General features: G+C 37.8%; 1 protein-coding gene across 1 annotated transcript in view; it reads right to left on the reverse strand.

Annotated features, from left to right (window-relative positions):
• gpc5a (glypican 5a) overlaps positions 1 to 22,673 on the reverse strand; it is a 160,128-nt gene extending 137,455 nt beyond the window's left edge. Inside the window, exons 1-2 of the mRNA XM_081361426.1 lie at positions 22,344 to 22,673; positions 15,025 to 15,186 (exon numbers count right to left, since the gene is read on the reverse strand). Coding sequence (XP_081217552.1) covers positions 15,025 to 15,186; positions 22,344 to 22,494 — 313 coding nt within the window. The 5' untranslated portion in view covers positions 22,495 to 22,673. The remainder of the gene's footprint in view (positions 1 to 15,024; positions 15,187 to 22,343) is intronic.
• Between the last annotated feature and the right edge of the window lie 343 nt (positions 22,674 to 23,016).

Below are 23,016 nucleotides of genomic sequence, written 5' to 3' on the forward strand. Positions count from 1 at the left end.
TATGCAAGTCCATATTTGTATATCTCACTGTGAATTGTGGGAAAAAAAAAAGTTTTCTAGGATGCAAAATGTCATCATTGTTATAAGTAGATCAAGTCCATGTTTTTACTTTCCTGAGGAACTTCCCAGGAACATATAGGAGGCTGAAATTTGGATAAGTTCATCTTAGGGTGACCCTTTCAAACTGTGTAAAGTTTCATTAGGCTATGCTGAAAATCATTTGGAATTTGCTCTGATAAAAAAAAAAAAAAAAAAAAAAAAAAAAAATTATATATATATATATATATGATGAAAATATATTATGAAAATTTCACTGGCAAAAACAAATCAGGGCTTAAAAATCTGTTATATCATAAGATAGAAAGGTTTTAGAGACTTTTAGATTTCTGCTAAATCACAAGACTTTCAGAGACAGCAAAAACAAATCAGGGCTTAAAAATCTGTGGAGCAAAACGCAGGAATGTTTAGACAATCCGAATATCAACACAGGACAGGTTAGGAAGGACCCAGAGCTCCACTGTAATTGCCCAGTAATATCCATCTGTCACTCAGGGCCGGATGCTCTAATGGTATACGACAGCAATTATGTCGTTATATCTTCAATATGCCCAAGACCTGGAGGAAGCTTCTGAGTAATAGAGCCAGAGACGGAGAGAACGAGAGAGAGAAGGTCAACGGGAGGAGAACGTTTTATACATAATCATACCAATGCAAAAAAAAGACAATAACACCAAGAGAAAGGTGAATTTCACACAAGAGCCCAAAGGCAAAGTATATGAGTTTAAAATGACATGAGGGTGAGTAAATGATGACTCTGAGCGAGCAATGACCTTATATAATCACGATAAAATACCCATTTAAAATGCTATAGCTGTGGAGACATGTCATAAAGTGAACTTCTCTGTGAGCAATAATAGACCTAAAATAATGGTTTCTCTCTCTTTAAAGAGACACGCACACATTTTATAGCAAACCACAAAATAGTCTGGGAAACCCCAGAACCTGAGGAGGATAAAACGAGGGAGGACTTGATCAATGAGAATCCATTTAGCCAAAAGAAGACGAGGAATGAAGATGAAAGCAGCAGGTTCTTGAGTTTGTCCTGTCTGATGATCACTTCTTCAATGAACAGCCTCTTGAAGTGCTTAATACAATTCAACCAGCGCTAGCGTGCCTAACGGCTATGAACGCTTCACTGACCTCAGCTTGCATGCAAATGCATCTTTAATGCATAAAAACTAAGAATGTTTTATTTCAACTTTCTCAGACTTCATTTCACTGGCTAATATAAAAAAGCAAAGCATCATGGATGTTTTAAGAACGTACGCCAGGGCAGAACTTCCCTCTCATGGCAGTCTTTACTCTAAAATAAACATTCAAATAGCACTTGGAAAGAGACAGCAGAGCGAAGTTCATCAGGGGCGATCTTGAGAAAATAAGAAAAACAGGCCAGGGAGAGATGCAGAAAGAGCCTATAACTAAAAAGTAGCAATACAACAAACCAAAACAACATGTTTCAGTAGTATCTCCATTATCAAGCTACTTTTGTAGCAAGATGACAATAATTCATGTGACTCTATACTGAAACGTTTGCTTTCTCAAGCAGTGTTTAAAAGTCAGATTCATTTAAATTAATCAGTTCAACAATTTGGTTCAGATATGTTTTTTTATTTTATTTTTTTAATCCCTGCACTAAAATCCTGGTGTTTCAACCCTATGTTTTCAAGTTATAGAAAGTGTTGCATCACTACCGTATACACAACTGTTCAAAAGATCAGGGGGAATATTTTTACTGCTTTTGAAAAAAAGTCTCTTCTGCTCACCAAGGCTGTATTTATTTGATCAAAAATACAGTAAAAAAAAAAATAAAAAACATCAAAATTGTGAAATATTGTTATAACTTAAAATAAATGTTTTCTATTTGAATATACTTTAAGCTTTAATTTATTCCTGTGATCAAAGCTGAATTTTCACCATCATTACTCCAGTCGTCAGTGTCACATGATCCTTCAGAAATCACTCTAATATGCTGAGTTGCTGCTGAAGAAACATTTCTGATTATTATCAGTGTTGAAAAAAGTTACGAGGCATCATATTTTTGTGGAAATCCTGATTATTTTTTTTTCAGGATTCTGATGAATAAAAAGCTGAAATAGAAATCTTTTGTAACATTATGCATGTCTTTAATGTCACTTTTGATCAATTTAATGTTTCCTTTCTGAATAAAAGCATTAATTTCATTAAAAAATTTAAAAATTAAAATAAAAATTCTTACTGACCCCAAACTTTTGAACTCTCTATGTACCTTTCTCTGATCCAAAAACATCTCCCTCTGAGCCCAATGAAGAAAAAAATAAACGTATTTAGGATTCTGAACTTTATTGTTTGTAACTTAAAACTTCAAGAGTTTACATTTTTGTAGAGCAGTAAGAGGGCCATTATTTTCTCGTTCGCTGGAATCTTATAGTTGCCCTGCTCTAATCCGAGCAGCTCACATTTCAGACTTGCAACACAAGTTTAAATTACTGTCACTGTTTGCAAACAATCAGCTGCGCTGCCAGAGAGTTTGTCTCTTTTGTTTGCCTGTGGTATAATTGCGGGGTCATTATGCCAAATGTCTTCAGGGACAAAGAGGAAGGGGTTAGATAGTTGCACAAACCATATCCTGCTTTTGAAGATGCTAAAGCCAGACACATGATTCAGACATAAAACCACAGGAGTGACACAGTGTTGCTATTTATGCCTGCCGTCCCAGTTGGGAGTTTATTTGAAAGCGAAATCCTGAAGCAGCCACTCATGAACTCATGAAGAGAGAAGAAAGAAGTCCAGAGCGGGAATTCCTGACAGCTTATTACACATGGGAAACAGAGTCACAGATGAGATCTCTTTGACATCTCAAATGTTTTCCCAGAGAGTAATTAAATTTTATTTCTGTAATGATTTAAATAAGATACAATTGAGAACTTGTATAACTCTCTCTGTATAATATAATGTTCTTCTGATATGCATGTCAATGTACAAGATGCTAAACTCCACGTTTTCTTTCTCTCTCAGTGTCTGTCTTTCTCTCGCTTTCTTTCTCTCAATGGAAAAGAATGTTGTCTTTGCTGAAACCTGTCATTTACTGCACGGCTGCTGAAAACAGTCTGGACTCCTTCACCCCATTTGTGTCTATGGGCTCTAAATCTATGGAAAAGCTTTTATTTCAACACACTGACACAGACAGGAATACACATACACATAAAACTCAGCCTGACAGTATCTCTTACAGTTTATATGCTAATCCAAGACCACCACAGCAACAAACTAGTAACACCCTAGTAGGGATGTTGCGGTGACGGATTTTTTCCAACGGTTAATCGACGTGTAAAAAAAACGGTAATCACCGGTAGTCACCGTCACCGGGGTTGCGTGTCGGGGATTTCGGGTGGCCGAAAATGCGGACGTGCACACGTCTCAATTTACTTTCACTTTAATTAGCGGCAATTCAGTAGCATTTGTTTGAATTAATCATGGGTTAATTTATTTTATTCTTAATAAAAATACACAAAACAATAAGACACTCGCTTGTATTACACACATCTTTATTGCAAAATGAATAATAACTTAACACACCATGTAAAAACTAAACAAAAGCACTTATAAAACACCTTTAAAGTGCATTTATTAACAAAACGAACCACTGCACACATCGTGCAAGTATCAAACAAGAAATTATATAAAAAAAATCACTATTCGTTAAATAAAGTGCCTGCCTTTTTCAGCAAAAAAAAAACAAAAAAACACTGCACAACCATCGAATATGAAACGAACGAACATCAAAAACTTTGTTAAATAAGGTAGCCTACCCGAATAATCACTGGACACTTAAGTGCAAAAAAAAACTAATATAAAAATTAAACTCACGTTTGCATTTCTCTTTGAAACCAGATCTTCCGCCATCCTTTGCCAGTTAGCTCGCCTCACTCTCCTCAAATGATAAATGAAATCGGACACCTGCTGCTTTACTGCGGCGCTCGTTCCGCTTACGCTAAATTACGAAGGCACGTAGTCACTAACTGAATTAAGTGCTTTATTACTATAGGCTAAAACTTCAACACGATGGGGACGGTGCCGGTGGTCAAGTGCTATGACCGGTAGGTGGGTTAAACACCGTGTATCACCGGTAACACCGACTATCGCAACAAGCCTACACCCTAGTAACCTAGAACACACAGAAAACTGTCAGAAATCACACAGTGATACCCTAGCAACCACCAAGAGCACCCTAGTAACTGTACTCAACACAACTGCCTTGCAATGCCTTAGCAACACCAAAACTTCTTGAAACCACCTTTGCAGCATCATAGCTACCACCCAAAACTCCCTAGTAACACCCAAGCAACCACCCAGAACACCATAGAAAAACTTCCCTAGCAACACCTTAGCAACACCCAGGAACATGTCTAGCAATTGCATAGTTACTAGTGTTCTGGATGCGTTTAGGCTGTGCAAAGTTTTTGTGCTTAAGTTGCAGCAATCACCCAGAACCTCTTGAAACCAACTAGCATCACCTTAATAATATCATAGCAACCAACATCAACTCCCTAGCAACACCCAAGAAACCACCCAGAACACCCTTGAAAACCTCCATAGCAACACCTTAGCAACATCCAGGAAACTGTCTAGCAATTGCACTGAAATGCCCTAGCTGACAACCACCCTGAACACTCTAGAATCTATGCACAAACCTTTGCACTTTCCTGACAATGCCCTAGTAACTGCATAGCAACACCTTAGCAACCACCCATAACTTCTTGACACCAACTAGCATCACCTTAGTAACACCAACAAATCCCTAGCAACACCAAAGCAACCACCCAAAACACCAGAAAACCTCCCTAGCAACACTTTAGCAACACACAGGAAACTGTCTAGCAATTGCATAGGTACAAGTGTTCTAGATGGTTGCTAGGGCATTGTCGGGAAGTGCAAAGATTTTGTGCTTAGTTGCAGCAACCACCCAGAACTTCTTGAAAAACCAACTAGCATCGCCTTAGTAAACATCATAGCAACCACCATCAACTCTCTAGCAACACCAACACAATTAACCTGAAAACCCTAGAAATGCCCAAGCAACCACTCAGAACACCCTGGGGCAACTATGCATAAAACATTTGTAACTGCCAAGCAACACCTTAGCAACCAATCAGAATTTTCTTTAATCCAGCATCACCTAGCAGAACAGAAACCCAAAAAAACTCCCAAGCATCCCCTTTAACAACATCCAACCCAGAACACCCCTAACAACCATCAATCAAGCGACACCTTAGCAATACTGTTGCAATTACCCAGAACATCCTAGCAACCACTTACCAACTATGTTTAAATCTGAGGAATATCTGAGTCATTCTACCATGAAAAGGTCAGAATTTCTTCCTGGATCTTAAACTAAGACTCTCCAAGAAATTAGCAAGCCAGTTATGAAAGAATGAAAGTTTTTCCCCGGGGGTCAATCGAGTCAAAAGGCAAGCGCTTCCTCTCCTGCGTCTCACACTTGGGCCTGTGGCGTGGAAGTCTGTCAGCAGAGGTCTGGTCTGTGGTTAAACGGTGGCGGTAATGAGCAAGCCATTCTTAACAACACACTTAAACAGGGGTATTAGAAGGGGCTCTGACAGGGGTGTGAGCCAAACACACAAACACAAGAGTATTATTAGGGGCCCTCCGAGTACAAGTCATGACACACACTGAAAACACTGCTGCGTTCTAGTGGTACACTGATTTATTGCTTTGCCGATGGATCAGCGCTGATAAGAAATGATTGGACATCTGCCGAAATGAATTGAATAAACAAAAGCATTTATTTCCTCAAGGAAGTGTGCTATTAATATCCTTAACTAATATCGTCAGACTTGGTGATTTGCTTTGTACGCAGAACCAGAAGACGCTTATGCTCCCTAAAGCACACATAGTTTAAACATTTCAATGCTGTCAATCATCCTGCTGTCAAATAATGATAATTCATAGCTTTGCTGCCGTGAGCATGCTAATGTTAGTGTGCTGATGATCATTTGGGAATCAATCATCTCATTCTATCCAAACAACTTGACAGTCGAAACAACAAGCATGAGAGGTAAAGTTTGATCTATGTGCATAAGGAATTACCAAACCGATAATATTTGGACTTGTATTCTTATTAGACAGGTTGCATTGTTACAGCTACACTAAAGAAAGACATTAAAACAAATGAAAAAAAAAGTATATAGAAATATTATATAAAAACAAATGTATCACATTAAATTACATTTTAAAATATATTCACATAAAACATTTTTTTTTTATTGTAATAATATTTCACAATATTACTGTTTTTACTGTATTTTGTTACAAATAAATGCTGAGTCCAACATCTTAACGACCCCAAGCTTTTGAACAGCAGTGTATGTAAGAGAAAATGAGAAACTAACAATATAATCATATGGCTTATCTTTGGCAGCATCCACAGTGATAACTACAAGATGGATCACTTCCTGAGTTACGATGTGTTCATTTTCTATTTCCATGAGGACATGTTGTGTTTATAACTGGTGGACAAAGTACACAACTTCCCTACTTGAGTGAAAGTACAGATACTACTGGTCAAATATTACTCCGTTACAAGTAAAAGTTGTAAAGACCTATTTTTACTTAAGTAAAAGTACAGAAGTACTCGTTTTTAAAAGTACTTAAGTATCAAAAGTAAAAAGTAAATGTCAATGCATTGTTTTATTATTGTTGCATTGTTGTATGTAATACTTACAGTACCTTATGCCTCTGAATCTATGCCTGCACTTATATCACATTTATTTCTAGAACACAGTTCCAGTCGTGGGATTGAATGTGAGATTGAATAAGTCACTCAATAACGTCCACAATGGTTTCGGACACCCAAATGGCTGTTCCCTCAAAGAGTGCCATATTTAAAGTTTTTTTGGCTTTTAGTATGAATATGTTAGCATTACTTGTAATCTATAAGCTAGTGTGCTCCAAAACAATGACAAAATTTGAATTTAGGAGACCAAACCCAACTTTGAAAATGAAAATCAGGTTGATGTCAGAATCCAACATCAGACTGACATTAAACTCTGTTGGACAGACGTTCCAACCAAAATCCAACGTCGGGTTCAGCCGTCAAACCGACATTCATTTCCAACCAAAATGCAACCTACTACTTTCTACTCAAGGACCTTGACAGAAATGTAGTGGAGTAAAAAGTATGATATTTTTCTTTCAAATGAAGTGAAGTTAAAGTAACAAGTTTCCAGAAAAAATAATATTCAATTAAAGTACAGATACTCAAAAAGTGTACTTAAGTACAGTACTCAAGTAAATGTACTTTGTTACTGTCCACCTCTGCCTGTCATGCAATTCCATTGAAAAGTAAAAATATTCAGATACGTTCTGCTCAAAGTATTTATTAGATGCATTAATATGCACTAGCTTTGCGCCGCTTTAAAATAATTTCATTAATACTTTACAAATCCATTTGATGTAAATTCAACTGCATGATAGAGAGCAATACTATCTCATCACTCGGACTGAATATTCTTCCAATCCAGAATATTAATGACAACTCTATTATTTTAATAATGTGAAAAGAGCTCAGATTTCCTAACAGAACAAATCAAATTCTAAGACATCCATACGCATGCATCTGCTCATTTCCAGTGTTTGTTTACTTACCAAATAATTGCAGATTAAGACCCTTAAGGGCACACAGAATGAGCCAAGTTCAGGTTTCAATATCCAAATGCTAAATTGGGCAAAGCCTACAGGAATTGGGGAATTTTAATAAGGTTGACGGTGAATGGCACTTCATCGGGGCATGAGGGCCACTTGGCCCGGTGCGACCTCAATCTCTGATTCATGAGTTAAAGGAGGCAAAAATGCACCGAAGACCACACAGCAGCGGTAATGGGACAAAAGCATGTCTTTGCCCTCTAACCAGAGTCCTTTACCAGGAAGCCATCTCAAACAGAGACATTTTGTTTTCATTAAACTGCCTTTGTTACTCGCTCCAGTGACAGGTTCTGATTAGTGAACGGTTGGGTACGGAGAGGTTGGTCTAGGTTCATTTGCCTGAAGCCTACAGTAAATCACGGACAGGTTCATGAGAGGAATGCTGTGGACTTTTCGTGCAAATGGCGTGACAGTAATTCTCTAAATGCAAGGATGCCACTGGTGTCCTGTTGGGAGAGCAAGAACATGTGCATGGGAAAAGCCATCTAAAATTGCACTGTTTGTACAACAGATATTAAAAAAGTCCCTTAAGACAAACTTTGAAGTTAGCTTGAGAAAGACAGACCAGAAAGTTTGGATGGAGTCATATATATATATTTTTTTTTTGGTCATGTTGCTAATTGGGCTGGGCGATATGGTCAAAAGTTATCACGATACAATTTTTCATATCAGTCGATATTGATAATTATCACAATAAATGTCAAATTATTATTTCTTTCAAGTTTGAAGGCAGATTTTTGCTCCAGAGTGAAAGTTGTAGAAACCAGACAGTTAATTGTGGTTTTATCATCAGAACATGACAAACACTTGCCAAACAGGTGAACATTTTAAATTATATTACAATTTATATTGTATATTTTTACATATCAATTTATATTACGTTTTCTCTCTTAAAATTGCACGGCTTGAGTTTTCAGTAACAGTAGCTTGAGTTGGGATGCAGATGCATTTTAACAAAAACAGGAACATCTGTAAAAAAAAAGAAAGAAAAAGAAACCTAATTTTTAAAGGGTAAAATTTTATAGGGTAAAATTGGGTCGTCCATAGTATTTGGATCATGTTAACCACAGGAAAAACCACACATTGCACCTCACTACCATGGTAAAAAGTAACTATAGCCTCCACTTTTGTTGGAGCGGTACCTTATCTTAATGAACTACACAGTTTAAACTACTTCTAGAAAATGAAGAACAAAGAATGTGCATGAGGTGTGTTTTGCTTTTAAAGTTTGTTTATTCATTTATGAAGCCATTGTAAACTGTATTGTTACATATTATATTGCTATGTAACAATGCTATTATAATTTGTGCAGGGAATTAGCTTATTTCGTTGTAAATAAAAAAAAACCTGACAGTGTCACTGCTAAATGCCTATAAGCATTGTGGTATTCTGCCATGTTTCTCCCAAAATTGTACAGAACGGGGCTCAAAGAAAATCCAGAGCTTCCCACTCGTATTTACGATATATTACTTTGGTTAAAAATAGTAAACACATGAGATGCCAGAACGATGCTATGGTCAATCACAATTTCTGTAGTGAGTTAAAATGCAGTTGTCACTCCTGAAACTTTACAGCATGTAGGTGGCCAAAATGTCAGATAAAGAAATTCCGATCACATCCTCCATAGTCTCCAGGGAATGTCAATCTGTGACATAAATGTTCTAAACTGAGCCCATCACAGCGTACACTACCACCCATGTGGCATTGTATCTCCCTGCTATTGAGAACAATCAGTCAAAAAGTCCCAGAAAATGCGTATGGCCACATAAGCATGGAAGGCACGGAGGGACGTTCAATCCTGCCAAGATGACTTCCTGAATCACAAAGAGGATTTAAGGGACCGCAATGCAAGTTAACCAGGAGACATTCGGAAATACAAGTCATGCATATAACGTGTTTTATGGGCTCAAAGCGGCCTGTGACGGTTGAATAAATTGACAGGCTTTGCATCTTTCATCCTGTTGTCCAAGTGCCACAGATGCACAATTTAAAAGGAAAGTTTTGTTTTTTTGTTTTTTCCTATACCTTTTGGTTTAATGTAAAGTTCTTTACAAGTAGTTGCAATCTGTCAAATGTATAAATCCAGAATTATAATGTATACATATTATGAAGGATTCATGCATGTTGTTTAACACGTGAAAAATTCCTAACCAAATGTATGAACCCAATGTATATATAAAATAAAAAAAACACTACATTGCTGCCTTACACCACTAATTAAACACAACTGAGAGCTCTATTTAATCTTGAGCCGAAAGAACAACATAAGAATTATAAGATTTTGGGGTAGTTTCATTGTTGGAGACGTTCCTTTGTCTCTCCATATTTGCACAATAGGCTATTATCTGTACGCGGTGACTCTGTTTTGTTGTTTTGTAATGGTTTAATTTTATTCACTGTGAGGTTGATGAATCATGGCCTTGTCTCCATCTGTATCAAATAAAAATGCATAATTGTACGTTTTGTGTCTAACAAATGGGCACTTTAGTCCTTCCTTTCAACTCGTCCACCCCGGTGTGACATGAACACTGACTGGATGAGTTATTTGTGATTAAATTAAGCTGGGTCTGGGGTCTGTCGACTGCAAGTTGACCTATCTTGTCCTTGACCTTGTCATCAGCATTACAGTATGCAGATATCAGCCTCCGCTTTGAATATCACTGTGAAATATGGAGAGGGAGTTTGAATAAGTCACACTTTAAATATAAATTGATTTTGTTTAGGATTATTATTTGTTGCATTGGTGCATGACTTTTCGTGTAATTTGTTATCAGTGCATGATTTGCAGAACTGAATTATTACTAGTGGTGGCTAAGGCAAATATTATGACTGCTGCTCAGATAAGTGTCACAATACAGACATAAATAATACCTTAAAGGGAAGCTATTATGCTTTTTTTACATTTTAAACTTTCTTTAGTGTGTAATGTTGTTGTTTGAGCATGAAAAATGTCTGCAAAGTTCCTCCAGCAGGAGTTATTCTCTGTATGAACTCCCTGAAACGCCACCATTGTAGTCTTGAGTTTTCTTCCAGGAACGAACACGTCACAATATTCCTCATTTAAATATTTTGCACATTTAAAGAACCTTTTGTGCAAAAGAAAAGTTCACTGGTTGTTAAAGGTTTGTCATGGAACCATGTCAATAAAGAACCTTTATTTTTAAGAGTGTACAGAGCTAGAAAACGAATGTGTAAGTCAGCCTCAGATTGTTTGCTAATGGAAGAATATGACCATTGTGAATAGTTCACATTGGGATCTCTTACTTTTGATTGCAAATCTGAGTTGAGCATGAGGCATTGCTGAGATCTCCATATGTGGACTTTTTCACAAGGCAAACAATTCTCTCTGAACAAACAAAGTCTCTGTGCAATCTTTGATTTCTAAGAGGGGGGAAAATTAGATTAAAAAACTCTCGTTTGTGATATCTTTCCAATGGGTACTAAGGGAATTCAAAACATGTTACAAAACCACAAAACATCAATAACTGTGCAGTAAAAAAAGTCCATAACTCCCAAAATGATGATTCACACTTTTCCATGTGATTTGTTTCGAGTCAAACTGAACAAGCCAGAGGCTTCTTCTTCACAAATTCTGGCAATTTCACTCACTCAACTTTAAAAAATATGCCTACTCGAATACTCTTTCAACAAGTGGCTTCCAGGTATTTTGCTCACTCAACAGTGCAATTTCGCTCTCACTAGTGAGGCACTCTTAAGAAAAACATCTTGCCCTCTTATCTCAGCCTCCGTCTCGAAACAGATTGCTGTTTTCGGCATCACCTGCCGAATGCATCAGCTCTCCACTGAAGCAGAGCTCACTTTGATGTCATTTGGCAATGCAGGGAAAGCAAAAAAAAATAAAAATACGTTGAAAATTAAAGTGGAAAATGTCTACCCGACGGCCTTTTCAACAAGCAACCTTCAGCCGACTGAGAGGCCGCGACTCCAGCTCCACAGGAGTGTGTTTTTCTTTAACCTCGACTCGTAAAGGGTCTCCGCATTGGCCGCACAATGTGCAAATACCCCCACTGAGAGAGACGCCGGTCAACTCTCTTTCACTCCGAGAGAGGTTTGCCATCGTTCCATGGCAACCACAACTATTAATCTTACCAGATTGGAATAAACCACCATCCTAAGACCTGCAACTTTTAGCCAGTAATTCAAAAGATGATCAACAACAAGCACACAAAGAATCTGCATGCAATATGACAAAAAAGGTTGTATTTCACCTCAAAATCACAAATGCATGAAGAAAATAAGCATTTGCACTGAGACAATGAAAATTAAGCACATTTCCACCCCCCAGAATTGTAATCTCTGTAATGCGTAGTGGTGTTTGTTTTTAGTTTGATTTTGGATAGGAGAAAATGTGCTCAATTGTCACATGTTTTGCAAGACTTGTTGGTAACAGGTGGGTAATATTAATATCTAACGTACGCAGGGACAAACAGTACACCTTTATAGAGGGAATTTTACACCACTTCAGTAACAATTGTGCAAACAAACGGCCCTCACTGTTCACACATGACTGTCTGGTTTACAATGGGGAAGTAGAAACAAGTAGAACATAGTCTAAAACGCAAACAAGTCATGTAGGTAACCGGACCATCACCTTGTGGTTACATTCTCACAGTATCCCATGGTTGAAAGACCAATTCCTAGCAATCAGCTCTTTCCAACGTCTACACTGAATACATCTCCAACAGAAACTAAAGCTTAATCAGGAAAAGATACCCATTTGTTTCAAAGACAGAACAATTTATTTTCCTCAAAAACCAACAGCATCATAATATGAGTTCTGTCTAACCTCATTAAATTGGGAAACCCGCATTTCATTGGACCACCAAAAGCAAAGCAAGTAAAACAAGATGTCACTGTAATTTCTGCAGCGCTGCACTATATTGCACATTCATTTAAAGAGGGCAAAACACATGGAAAAAGAGAAGCAAAACACATGGAAAAAGAGAAATAAAATAAAAACAGGATGGGGAGGATTACCAACAAAACTTTTTTATTGATAACCAATACAATAGTAGTCAATAGGGTATACACAAAGGAAAATGTACTAAACATGAACCAAATCATGGTTTCAAACCATGTTTTTTTGTATTACAGTGTTTTCCCTTATAGAACACTGTGAAATAAAGGAATACATTAAATTATATGCCATTTTAAAAGAATATTGTCTGCTTCCAATACTAGCCTAATTCGACCAGTGGTGAACATTTGAAATTTGGCAATATCAATAGGGTTAATGTTACATTCTGCATCCCTATCTCAAACATTTTGTGTACAGCTGTGTTTCATCCCTTGTTTTCATGCCTGTTCTAAGACAACAGCGTTCAGTATCCTAGGCAAGAGGTAATAGCTAGTTAGGCAGCAGGAGGCTGGGACTGGGCCCTGTAATATGGGCCTAATCTCATAAAATGAGTCTTGTGATTAGACACCATCAGGGCTCTCCCCGAGTCTACGCCCAACAAAACGTGCAAAATGTTTTTATTGTAACTGCCACCTGAATACCATTCTTCCAAATGATGTGATATAACAGGTCTTGCGTTGAGCTAAAAAAAAAAAAAGGGCCCTGAACCACAAGCGAAATAATGCAAGAGGTTTGGTTTAATGATATAGTCTCGATTGTGAGGGAAACTCTCAGAGTAATGTTGTCTAGGAAAGTAGGCAGTAAACAGAAGCGTGTCTACACATGCGTTTGAACTGTCAGTCACAACTCAGTAAAGCAAGAGAAATGCAAAGACGAAAGTCAAAAGGATAATCTTACATAAAAACATGGGATGAAATTAGGGATGCACGATATATCGGCCACCATATCGGTATCGGCCGATATCGGTGTATTTTTAATGTTATCGTTATCGGCCCAGTAAGAAAATTTGGCAGATATATTAAAGCTGATAAATAATGTATTTCCTTCAGCTGAGACTCTTCAGATGCACACTGATGGTTTTGAATTGCTTGAAATATGATTGAAATCACTTTAAAAAAGGAAAATACGGATATGTGCAACATGAGCAGCTCAAGTCTGTCATATCGGCTACATAAAACTATAACGAGAAAATCATAATTGTGTGTTTGGGACATGGCTTTTAATGGTGAGACTTTTGTTTTTGTATCAGGCTCTCAAAAATTATATAAAAATTTGGATTTTAGGTTTATCGGCCAACATATCGGTTATCGCCATTCAAATATAAGGAATCATCGGTTATCGGTATCGGCCAAAATTCTCATATCGGCGCATCCTTAGATGAAATGCACAGCTGTTTGAGAAGTATATCAGTAGCCATTGTTAAAAACCATTTTCTGCATTTGCTGTTGCTATATTTCTTTGCCTGTTGTAGGCAAGTACAGACTTATAATGATGACAATTGCATTGGTTATTAATGACAACCTATCAGAATCAGCTGATTAAGATATATTATAAAGCATCACCTCACTCGCTCAAACAAAAACCTTTGTGACTCTCAAAGTCAGCATAAAAAGTGACACTTCACTTTTACTGTAATGGAGACTCTTAATCTTCACTCTCCTGGCACATTTGCAGCAATCCAAGAACTCCACACACTCACAATGAGCCGACCCATCATGAGCTGCTAGCTACACACTGACTGACTAACCACCTTTGTGAAACCTGAGAGAGAGGCTCTGCTGAGAATACGCTGTAGACGACATAGAGAGGTTTTTGTCGGGATCGGTGCATCTTCTTGCATCAGCACTTATGGGTGATTACAGGTTATCCGGGTTTGTCATTTGGTTCAAAATGAAGGATACCCTCCTCCTCCGCAAAGGTGCGTAGGCTCCTATGACCTAACATTATGAAGCTGTGAAGGGTTTCATTAAGGCCTCAAAACAAGCATCTTGGTGTACAGCTCATCAAGGAAGCCATTCATTGAAAAACCTTAAATGAACACTGGAAAACCTGAAATGTACTGAAAAGCAGCAGAATTAAGCCCTTGGAGAGCCACCAGGGAACTAAATCACATATTGTGGGTCTCAGGGAAAAGTATACAGTGGTAATGCTTTACTGTACAACAGTAAAATGTCTGGAATCAAACTGACATCATACCAAACAACAGCACTCGACCCTGCCAAGCATGAAGTGACTCTAAGGTGTAGGATAAACTGTACAACCGATCTTTCGGATTTCTCATAAGCACTGAAGAATAACACACAACATGTGGTGAGAGAATTCAGGAACCGTTTACTGAGAGTTGCAGACAATATACCAGTGTTAGTCTCTAAAATCAATGCACTGACCTTGAAAAGCAGCCACATTGCGTGAGATGAGGAACTTCAGACTTGAGCTGGATGTCTGGAGAAGGTTCTGGATGTCCCGTCGTGCCGCCACCTGGTAACGCTCCTCCATCTTCTTAGTGCAGCATGTTACATTTTTCGATAAACAAACCTGGAGGTCTGAACCTGTTGGGATAAACGGACAAAGTTTAGGATTGTTAATTATGGTGGTAATGTGCATTTAAGTCATATGAAATGATCCTTAGATTACTTATGAGGGCAAGCATCTCTAATATTTATCATATTGTTCAAATAAATTCTGTCATTTTTACAGATAAAAAACTAGCAACTGTGCTGCCAGGACAGATTCAGTTTAAAAAAAAAAAGTAATATATTTACAGCACAATCTGTAAATTGACTTCCATAGTATGTTTTTTTCCTACTAAGGAAGTCAATGGGGTCCAACAACTGTGACCAACATTCTTTAAAATATCTTCTTTTGTGTCCAGCAGAAGAAAGAAACTCATTCAGGTTTGAAACAACTTGAGGGGCAGTAAGTAATGGCACAATTTGTATTTTTGGGTGAACTACCCTTTAATCCAACCCAATACCTAAACTTAACAACTACCTAACTAACTATTATTACGCAGTTTTTAGGAGTTTATTGAGGCAAAAGTCGAAGTTAATAGTGAGAAATTAAACTAAAGTGTGACCAATTTTGTTTTACTATTTGAACAAATTACTAACCTAAAACAAACTTGCTGAAATATATGAAATATACAGTATATATTTCAAAACCTATCACTTGAGGAGAGGTGTGCTATAATTTTCCAGTGTCATGATTTACACCTGGCTTCATAAAATTTTTTTAAGATTATAAAAGGGATAAAAATAAAGAAAATACATTCTTAGTGTCAATGTAAATTTAAACCAAAATATCACAGACACCTCGACCAGTATCTGACTATTAGCAAACATCATAGCAAAGCAACATCCTGGCAATCAGTCAAAACGCCTTGGAAGAGTTTTGTATGAGCAAACACAAACAAAAAAAACCAAAAAAATTTAGAGCATCTTTTTTGTCCCTTCACAGGGCAATTTATGCAGCATCGACAATAAAGTCCAAACTGACATAACAAGAGACATCACAAACATACATGACCTACAAACGTTCACAAATCCACTCATGTTAAGGACACACACTCCCACCGGGTGGCCACAAAACTCCACATTTAAGCAAGCTGCAGCAGGCCAGCGGGGCGGGGAGGATGAAAGGGCTTGATATCTCTAACATCAAAACTCTTATTCCACTGAGATCCGACAAAATAACTTTCCATCACTACATAAGAAAACAAACTTTTTCTCCCAAAAAGGTCAATGCAAATGACAGCACCTAGGGGGGCTATGGCTCTAAAAAAACAGCACGGGACGTGCCGAGTCAAGTGTTGCCAAAGACACTATCACCACGCCGTGACGCAATGTTGTGAGTTCCTGAGCAAGATGCAAAGGAGATGGCGTGAGGAAAGGAATTCATCACTGTCTCGCTGGAGCGAAATGAAAGCGCCCCAGGAAGTGTTTATTTCTCACTCACAACCTGCTAGATGTTTCAGTGTAGTCACCTGAGAGAATAAATCCATCCAACTGTGAACTTTCCACCCTCCTTTTTTGCCCCGGTTTCACATGATCCAACAGGCTGTGAGATTTGGGAATTGTTCGAATCAAATCAGTTCGCTGCAAGTAAAACTCTCAACTCGGGCTCAAGGGAAAAACACACCTGTGGCAATATATCTCCAAGATGATATTACAAGGCTTCATGCATGTTTCGCCACACTTTCAAAAGGGAAATGTCCAGTGAAATTAGCATACAACCTGACCGATAAGAGTTAGCAAAAGCAAACGATATAAAAACACATTTGCAGCTTGTTTCTACAAGTCTTAGAGCTTTTTTTATTGTGACTCGTAAATGAAGTGCTGTAGGTGAGCTCCTGAGCAAGTGTACTAAAAAACATTCAAATGGAGCTGGTTATGTGATACAAACATCAAAATGAAAAGTTTACAAATCATGCAATATGGTAAAAGTGTATTTGAGGCAATGACATAGATTTGTGCAAAGAAGCAGATGAAAACAAGTCTTCATTAAACTATAATCTGCCCCATAATCATAATTTGCAGGAAAAGTTATAAAAGTTGTACGTGTTTTACTGCCCCTAATGTAAATTTCAGCTGAAAACTGCAATGATTTGCACATAAAGGTATGTTTTTGGAGTTTTGCAACAAAAATTGTTTCCAATGAGCCTATAGGTCATGTATACACCTGTTATAATATGCGTTTGGGTCGACCAAAAGTGGACGATGCTAAATACAGATGTAAACGGGCTTGTCCACTTTTGACCACTTCCAGAGATAGTTGAAAACACATTCGTCCGGATTGCTTTCGTAAACGCTCATGTGGTTGAATGTGTTCAAACAGAAACAAAAGACCGTCTACTCTCCGTCTACGGAGCTAAACATTATGGGAAGCGCTCTAGCCAGACGGGATTTAAACTTTACTGGCTGAGACCCAAGTTTGGTTTTAAGACGAAAAACGTACCAAGCACAATGTTCTCTCACCATTCCTGATTTCTAACACACACTCACAGCGTTCGGCTGGTCTTGTGGCTGTCAGAGCAGAAACGAAAGCTGATGCTCTCTGTGTGTTTTTCTGTCGTCTCCGGTTGTGTAAAAATAAAAATAAAATAAAAATATGTAAAAAACCCATACGTTTACCCGCCCATAGACCCTCCCCTTGAAGAAAGCAGGACAGAATTGTTTGAAAGTGGACAAAAGAGACGGATTAAAACACTAGGCGTAAACGGGTATGTGTCTGCCTCGTCCACTTGTGATCCGATCGACCAAAGCGCATCTTAATACCAGGTGTAAACAGAGCCATACATTGACAGTTCAAATACAACACTCAAATAAGAGAAAAGATCATGCTTCTTAGAAGCCTTACATCCCCAGCACTTTCTTACATGAAGGCATTATGGAGGAATTACAACAAAAAACAAGATTGATCAAATCATAGCAAATGCAACGTGAGGCTTTGCTAGCAGACAGAAAGTATGTTTGTTTCAGGGGTCTGAGCAAAGCAATGAAAAGCGTGATTTAGAAAAGACGGTCAGTGCTTTTTACAAGCTTCTCTGAACACGGCCTTAGGATTACAACAGCTATAGGCCTAGTTAACAAGAAAAATGTCTGGAATGCATGCCACTGCTAGAGTAATGTTAACGTACAGAAATAAACACCTTTGAAGAATCATTTAAATGTCAATGTGACTATTTTTACATTTTTATTCACTCACCCACTATGGTGGTCAGTTTATTTGATGTTTGAGGACCTTAGCCTTCACAAGGGGTCATGTGGTGTGGGATATAATTGGCCTGGAAACTTGCTGAACGTCAAACAGTTTGTATTGCTACTAACATCCAAGATCGGAAGCAAAGAGAAGAAAGTTCCAGCAGCATTTCGAAATCTGCAATAAAAGTATGACCTTCAAGAATGTCTTGTTTATTCTTTGCTCCATTTTAATAAAACCAAACCGGTCAGGTAAACTCATAAAAATAGAGTGCTTTGAACACATTGCTTAATTACATGAAAACGGAAGGAAAAACTGGGGTGATGGGAAAGATGGCAAAAAAGGCAGGATGCAAGTCCATCTAAAGTTTTGTTAACAACACACCTATTGGGTCGTAGAAAATGTGACACTGGACCACAAAATCAGTCACATGGGTCATTTTTTTTAAATTGATATGTATGCATCATCTGAAAGCTGAATACATAAGCTTTCAATTGGCGTATGGTTTGTTAGGATAGGACAATATTTGTCCGAGATACAACTATTCTGGAATATGAGGGTGTAAAAAAATCTAAATATTGAGAAAATCGCCTTTAAAGTTGCTCATTTATGTTCACGATTGTGTTGCATTCACTCACAAAAATAAATGTTTTATATATTTACGGTAAGAAATTTACTAAATATCTTCATGGAACATGATCTTTACTTAATATCCTAATGATTTTTGGCATAAAAGAAAAATCGATAATTTTGACCCATACAATGGCTATTGCCACAAACATACCCGTGCGACTTATGACTGCTTTTGTGATCCAGGGTCACAAATGATGATGAACAAACACCTTCAACAAGGTCAAGCTTAGTCTATCATGGATTACATTACAGTCACTGCACATTTAGTCTCAGCCTCAGACGTCACGCCCACGGAACGTTGGCTAAACGTCTGATGCATATGGTACACTTAACTGGAAACACTTCAGGAATGTCGAAGTCGTCATCTGATTGGTTGAATTTTATCGGATTTCCGGGGGGCGCGAGTGTCTCGTTTATTTTCGGTCCGCCGGGAAACAAAGCGCAGACGTGTGATTGCGGAAGAAAAACTGTTGTGTTTACATGGAGTGGCAATGATTTGATCAGATGTGGTAATGCAGACGCCATTGTTGTTATACGTGCACGAACAGATCAATGACTTACTGCTTGTTTTCTTCTCCTTCTTTCATTTTCTATGCTGACTGACTTGTTGCACGCTGGTCTGTTGTTGTGGGGACATTTCCACGCTCCGAAACGTGACGCTGAACGAAACGAACTGTAATTGGTTGTTTGACATGTCGGTCAAACGGCCTTATGGGCGGGCCTTGGCCAAAGAAAGCTGCTATGAATTCCAGACCTTCAGCCGTCAGTCTGAAGGTCTGGCTATGCGAGACTACTGCACATTTATCATGATGAGCAGAAAAGAAAGCATGAAACCATGCACCTGTTTCTGCAGATATAAATATACAAGTATAATTGAATTCAACAATATGCCTATAACAATGAATTTATTAATGTTTTCTCTAAGGCTTTGATAAATCTAGGCAAAATTATCTCTACTGAACCCAAAGAAAAGCTAACCTAAATCCACATTAACTGAATAATCTAAAAAAGATTAGCAAATGACTGAACAAAATGAATTAAAGAAGATGTAATGTAGCAAATGTAGGAAGAGTTACATTATTCTGCAAGTTACTGAAAAGCTATAGCCTAGAGAAACAGACCTCGCTTTAAACAAGATGACACTTGTGGCCCATGTCAAGACATCAACTTGTGGACAAATGCATTTAAAAGAGGCTTTTAAATGCGCAAAATACTCACTAACTGATTTATCTAATCATATATCATTTCATAATCTCTTATGAAAGAAAAACTGAACATGATAAAAAACTTCTGTTTTTAACTGCTCCCAACCAAAACCCCTGAAGTTCAGGATGAGCGATGAGTAAACACCTTTCCTGGAGGGTTTTTTTGAGTTGTGCAAAAGTTTAATAGCAAACCACAGCTCTAAATTCCTGTAAAACTCAGAAGCAACCTCTTCCAAGCAGCACTTTGAAGTGAGCTTCATTTGATGACCTCTGTGGGAAACAGTGTACAAGCTGTTCTCCTCAAGCCACTTAGCATCCATTAACCCAGCAAAGTTTGTCAAACTGGTTAAAGCCCTTTCCTTTGGATATGAGCAAGACCCTCACCGTCCACTATTAGAGAGGTCACAAAACTAGTTTCAGATCACAAGAGCAAAAGCAAAATGGGACGATTATCCAAACAACCTGACAAAGACCATTGGACAGGCTCGGAGGTCACAAACCAAACAGTCCAGAGAGATTTACATGACAGCTGTTTAAACCAAACAGTGCATTTGCAACTAATTATGGTTGTATTTTGCAGTCAAGTATACTGAGATTAGTATACTTGATCTCGAGGAGTGATTTGAGGAACTGATTTTAAAGGGATAGTTCACCAAAACTGCATTATCTGCTCACCCTCAAGTTCTTCCAAATATGTATGAGTTTATTTTTCGGCTAAAAAAAAACATGGCTAAATGGCTACCGTCAATGTTTTCTTTTGTGTTTAGCAGAAGAAACAAACTCATTCAGGTTTGGAACCGCATGAGGGTGCGTAGATGATGACAGAATTTTCATTTTTGGGTGAACTATCCCTTTAAATCTCAGTTTGAGGGTGATGACAACCCTTCAGTCTCAACTCAGTGCGTATACCAACAGCTAAATATTAGCTTACTCAAGGAAATATTTCCATAGGGCCATTTATCTCAATTTCCCTAACAGGATAAGTCGCATACAAATCCTGAAAACTTAAAAGCAGCGACTGCATAATCTTCCAGCCAATTTCAGATGATCTACTTCCAATTTTTTTTTTAGTAAATGTGTTTTTTATGTGTAAATGTGAGTCTTTCGGGGGAAGTACAGTTTAAGGCGAGACAAAAACGCAGTTTTTTCACGCATCTGTCAATTTTGAGATTTCGGCTTTTCATAACTTGTTTTTTCAGATTAGTGGAAAGACAACATCCCAAATACACTTTTAAGTGGATCTTTTATGGCCCATTATCTATTTGTGTCTGTAGATTTCAATTATCTTTAAAGGCTGTTTGCTCAAAATGAGTTTTTTCTCCTGCACTGAGCCATGAAATATCCACTTCAGGAGCTTTACATAGGCTACACCAAACAGTTTTATATCTATATTCTGAAGGTTTATATAATTTAGAATTTGCCTGATTTTATACATTTTATTCCTTGTGTGTGTGTGTGTGTGTGTGTGTGTGTGTGTGTAATTCTTCATATAATCAATCAACTGGGGAAGTATATGGTGATATCTAGTAGTTCACGAGACACCATTCATTATTTGAAAAGTTTATGTGAAAAGTAAAGTAATGTGCGTCAGTCAGTCTTTCGAGACGATGATTATTTACAGCTCAAACTTCTAAAGCCGGTAAACGCGCCCCACGGCTAGCATTGTGTCTAAAACGTCTTGAAAGAGTCATTTGAAGTCCATATATCTAGAGATGAATAATCTTGGGTCAACATCGCGGAGTGTAGCCTATAACAGTATTCAAATCTTTTACACGTTCAATACCTAGACCAGTGGAAAGTTTCCTACCTGAGGTGACAACCAGTTTCACTTTTAATTCAGAGTAGCTGAATTTTAGTTACATTTCAAAAGCGTTAAGACTTCCGCATAACCAAAAACGCGTAAACTTTATGAGTTTACGTGACCGGTTTGGTTTTATTAAAATGGAGCAAAGAATAAACAAGACATGCGTTAACCGCATGACATAAAACTATCTGCGATTCTTCCAGAAAAATAAATGTTTAAATCTGCAGTAAATCTTTGAATTATAAAAATGACAACATAAAGCGTTAGACTGTTTAGGGAATGGGGATCAGCTTAGTGTGGGGAAAGGAACAAAAACGATTTGACACAAAATCAGAGGCGCATGATGTCAAATTCGGTCAGATCTTACCTGTTATCGGTGTTTCAGGTAGTGATTTTACAGGTCCGATTTGCTTGAGTTGAAAAACTTTACGCACTTCATTGCAGTTCATTAAAGTCCCCTGACATGGACCGATGAAAACCGCTAAAAAGGCATAAAGCAAAACAGCACGCATCTCCATCTCCACAGTCCGAACAGAAGAGTTTTTCCGTTCGGGTAAAAATAAATAAAAATGTCGTTTAGATCTCGGAAAACTTGTTTAATAAAACCAGCGGGGATTTTAGGTGAATATATATATTCAACAGATTGTGCATGTCTCTTGGGGAGGGTCTCGCGCAGGACCTTCAACACGAGCGCAATGAGTGTGTTGGTGAAAGACGGAGCTGTCAAGAGAGAATGGGCGTAATCATTAGTGTAGTAGAGAAGAAGCGTAGCCTACAAGTAACGTTAGTCGGCTATGCTACAATATCGAAAGCTTTAAGGAGCGTACAAGCCTATATGTCGTGTCGCAACATTTTCCGAACTATGCCCCCTGATTAAGACAAAAAAGTAAGTTTATATTCTTAAGAATATAACTTTTTTTTTTTTTTTTTTTTTTAAATAAGTTAGTCAGAATGCGCTAAAACTCGCAAATTGACTGAGGTGGTAACCATACTGTCTATGGTGGTAACCATAGCAGCAGCTGCTCGATTGCAGAGCCGTT

The sequence above is a fragment of the Scardinius erythrophthalmus genome (assembly GCF_964197995.2).
Source record: "Scardinius erythrophthalmus genome assembly, chromosome: 3".
Taxonomy (NCBI): Eukaryota; Metazoa; Chordata; class Actinopteri; order Cypriniformes; family Leuciscidae; genus Scardinius; species Scardinius erythrophthalmus.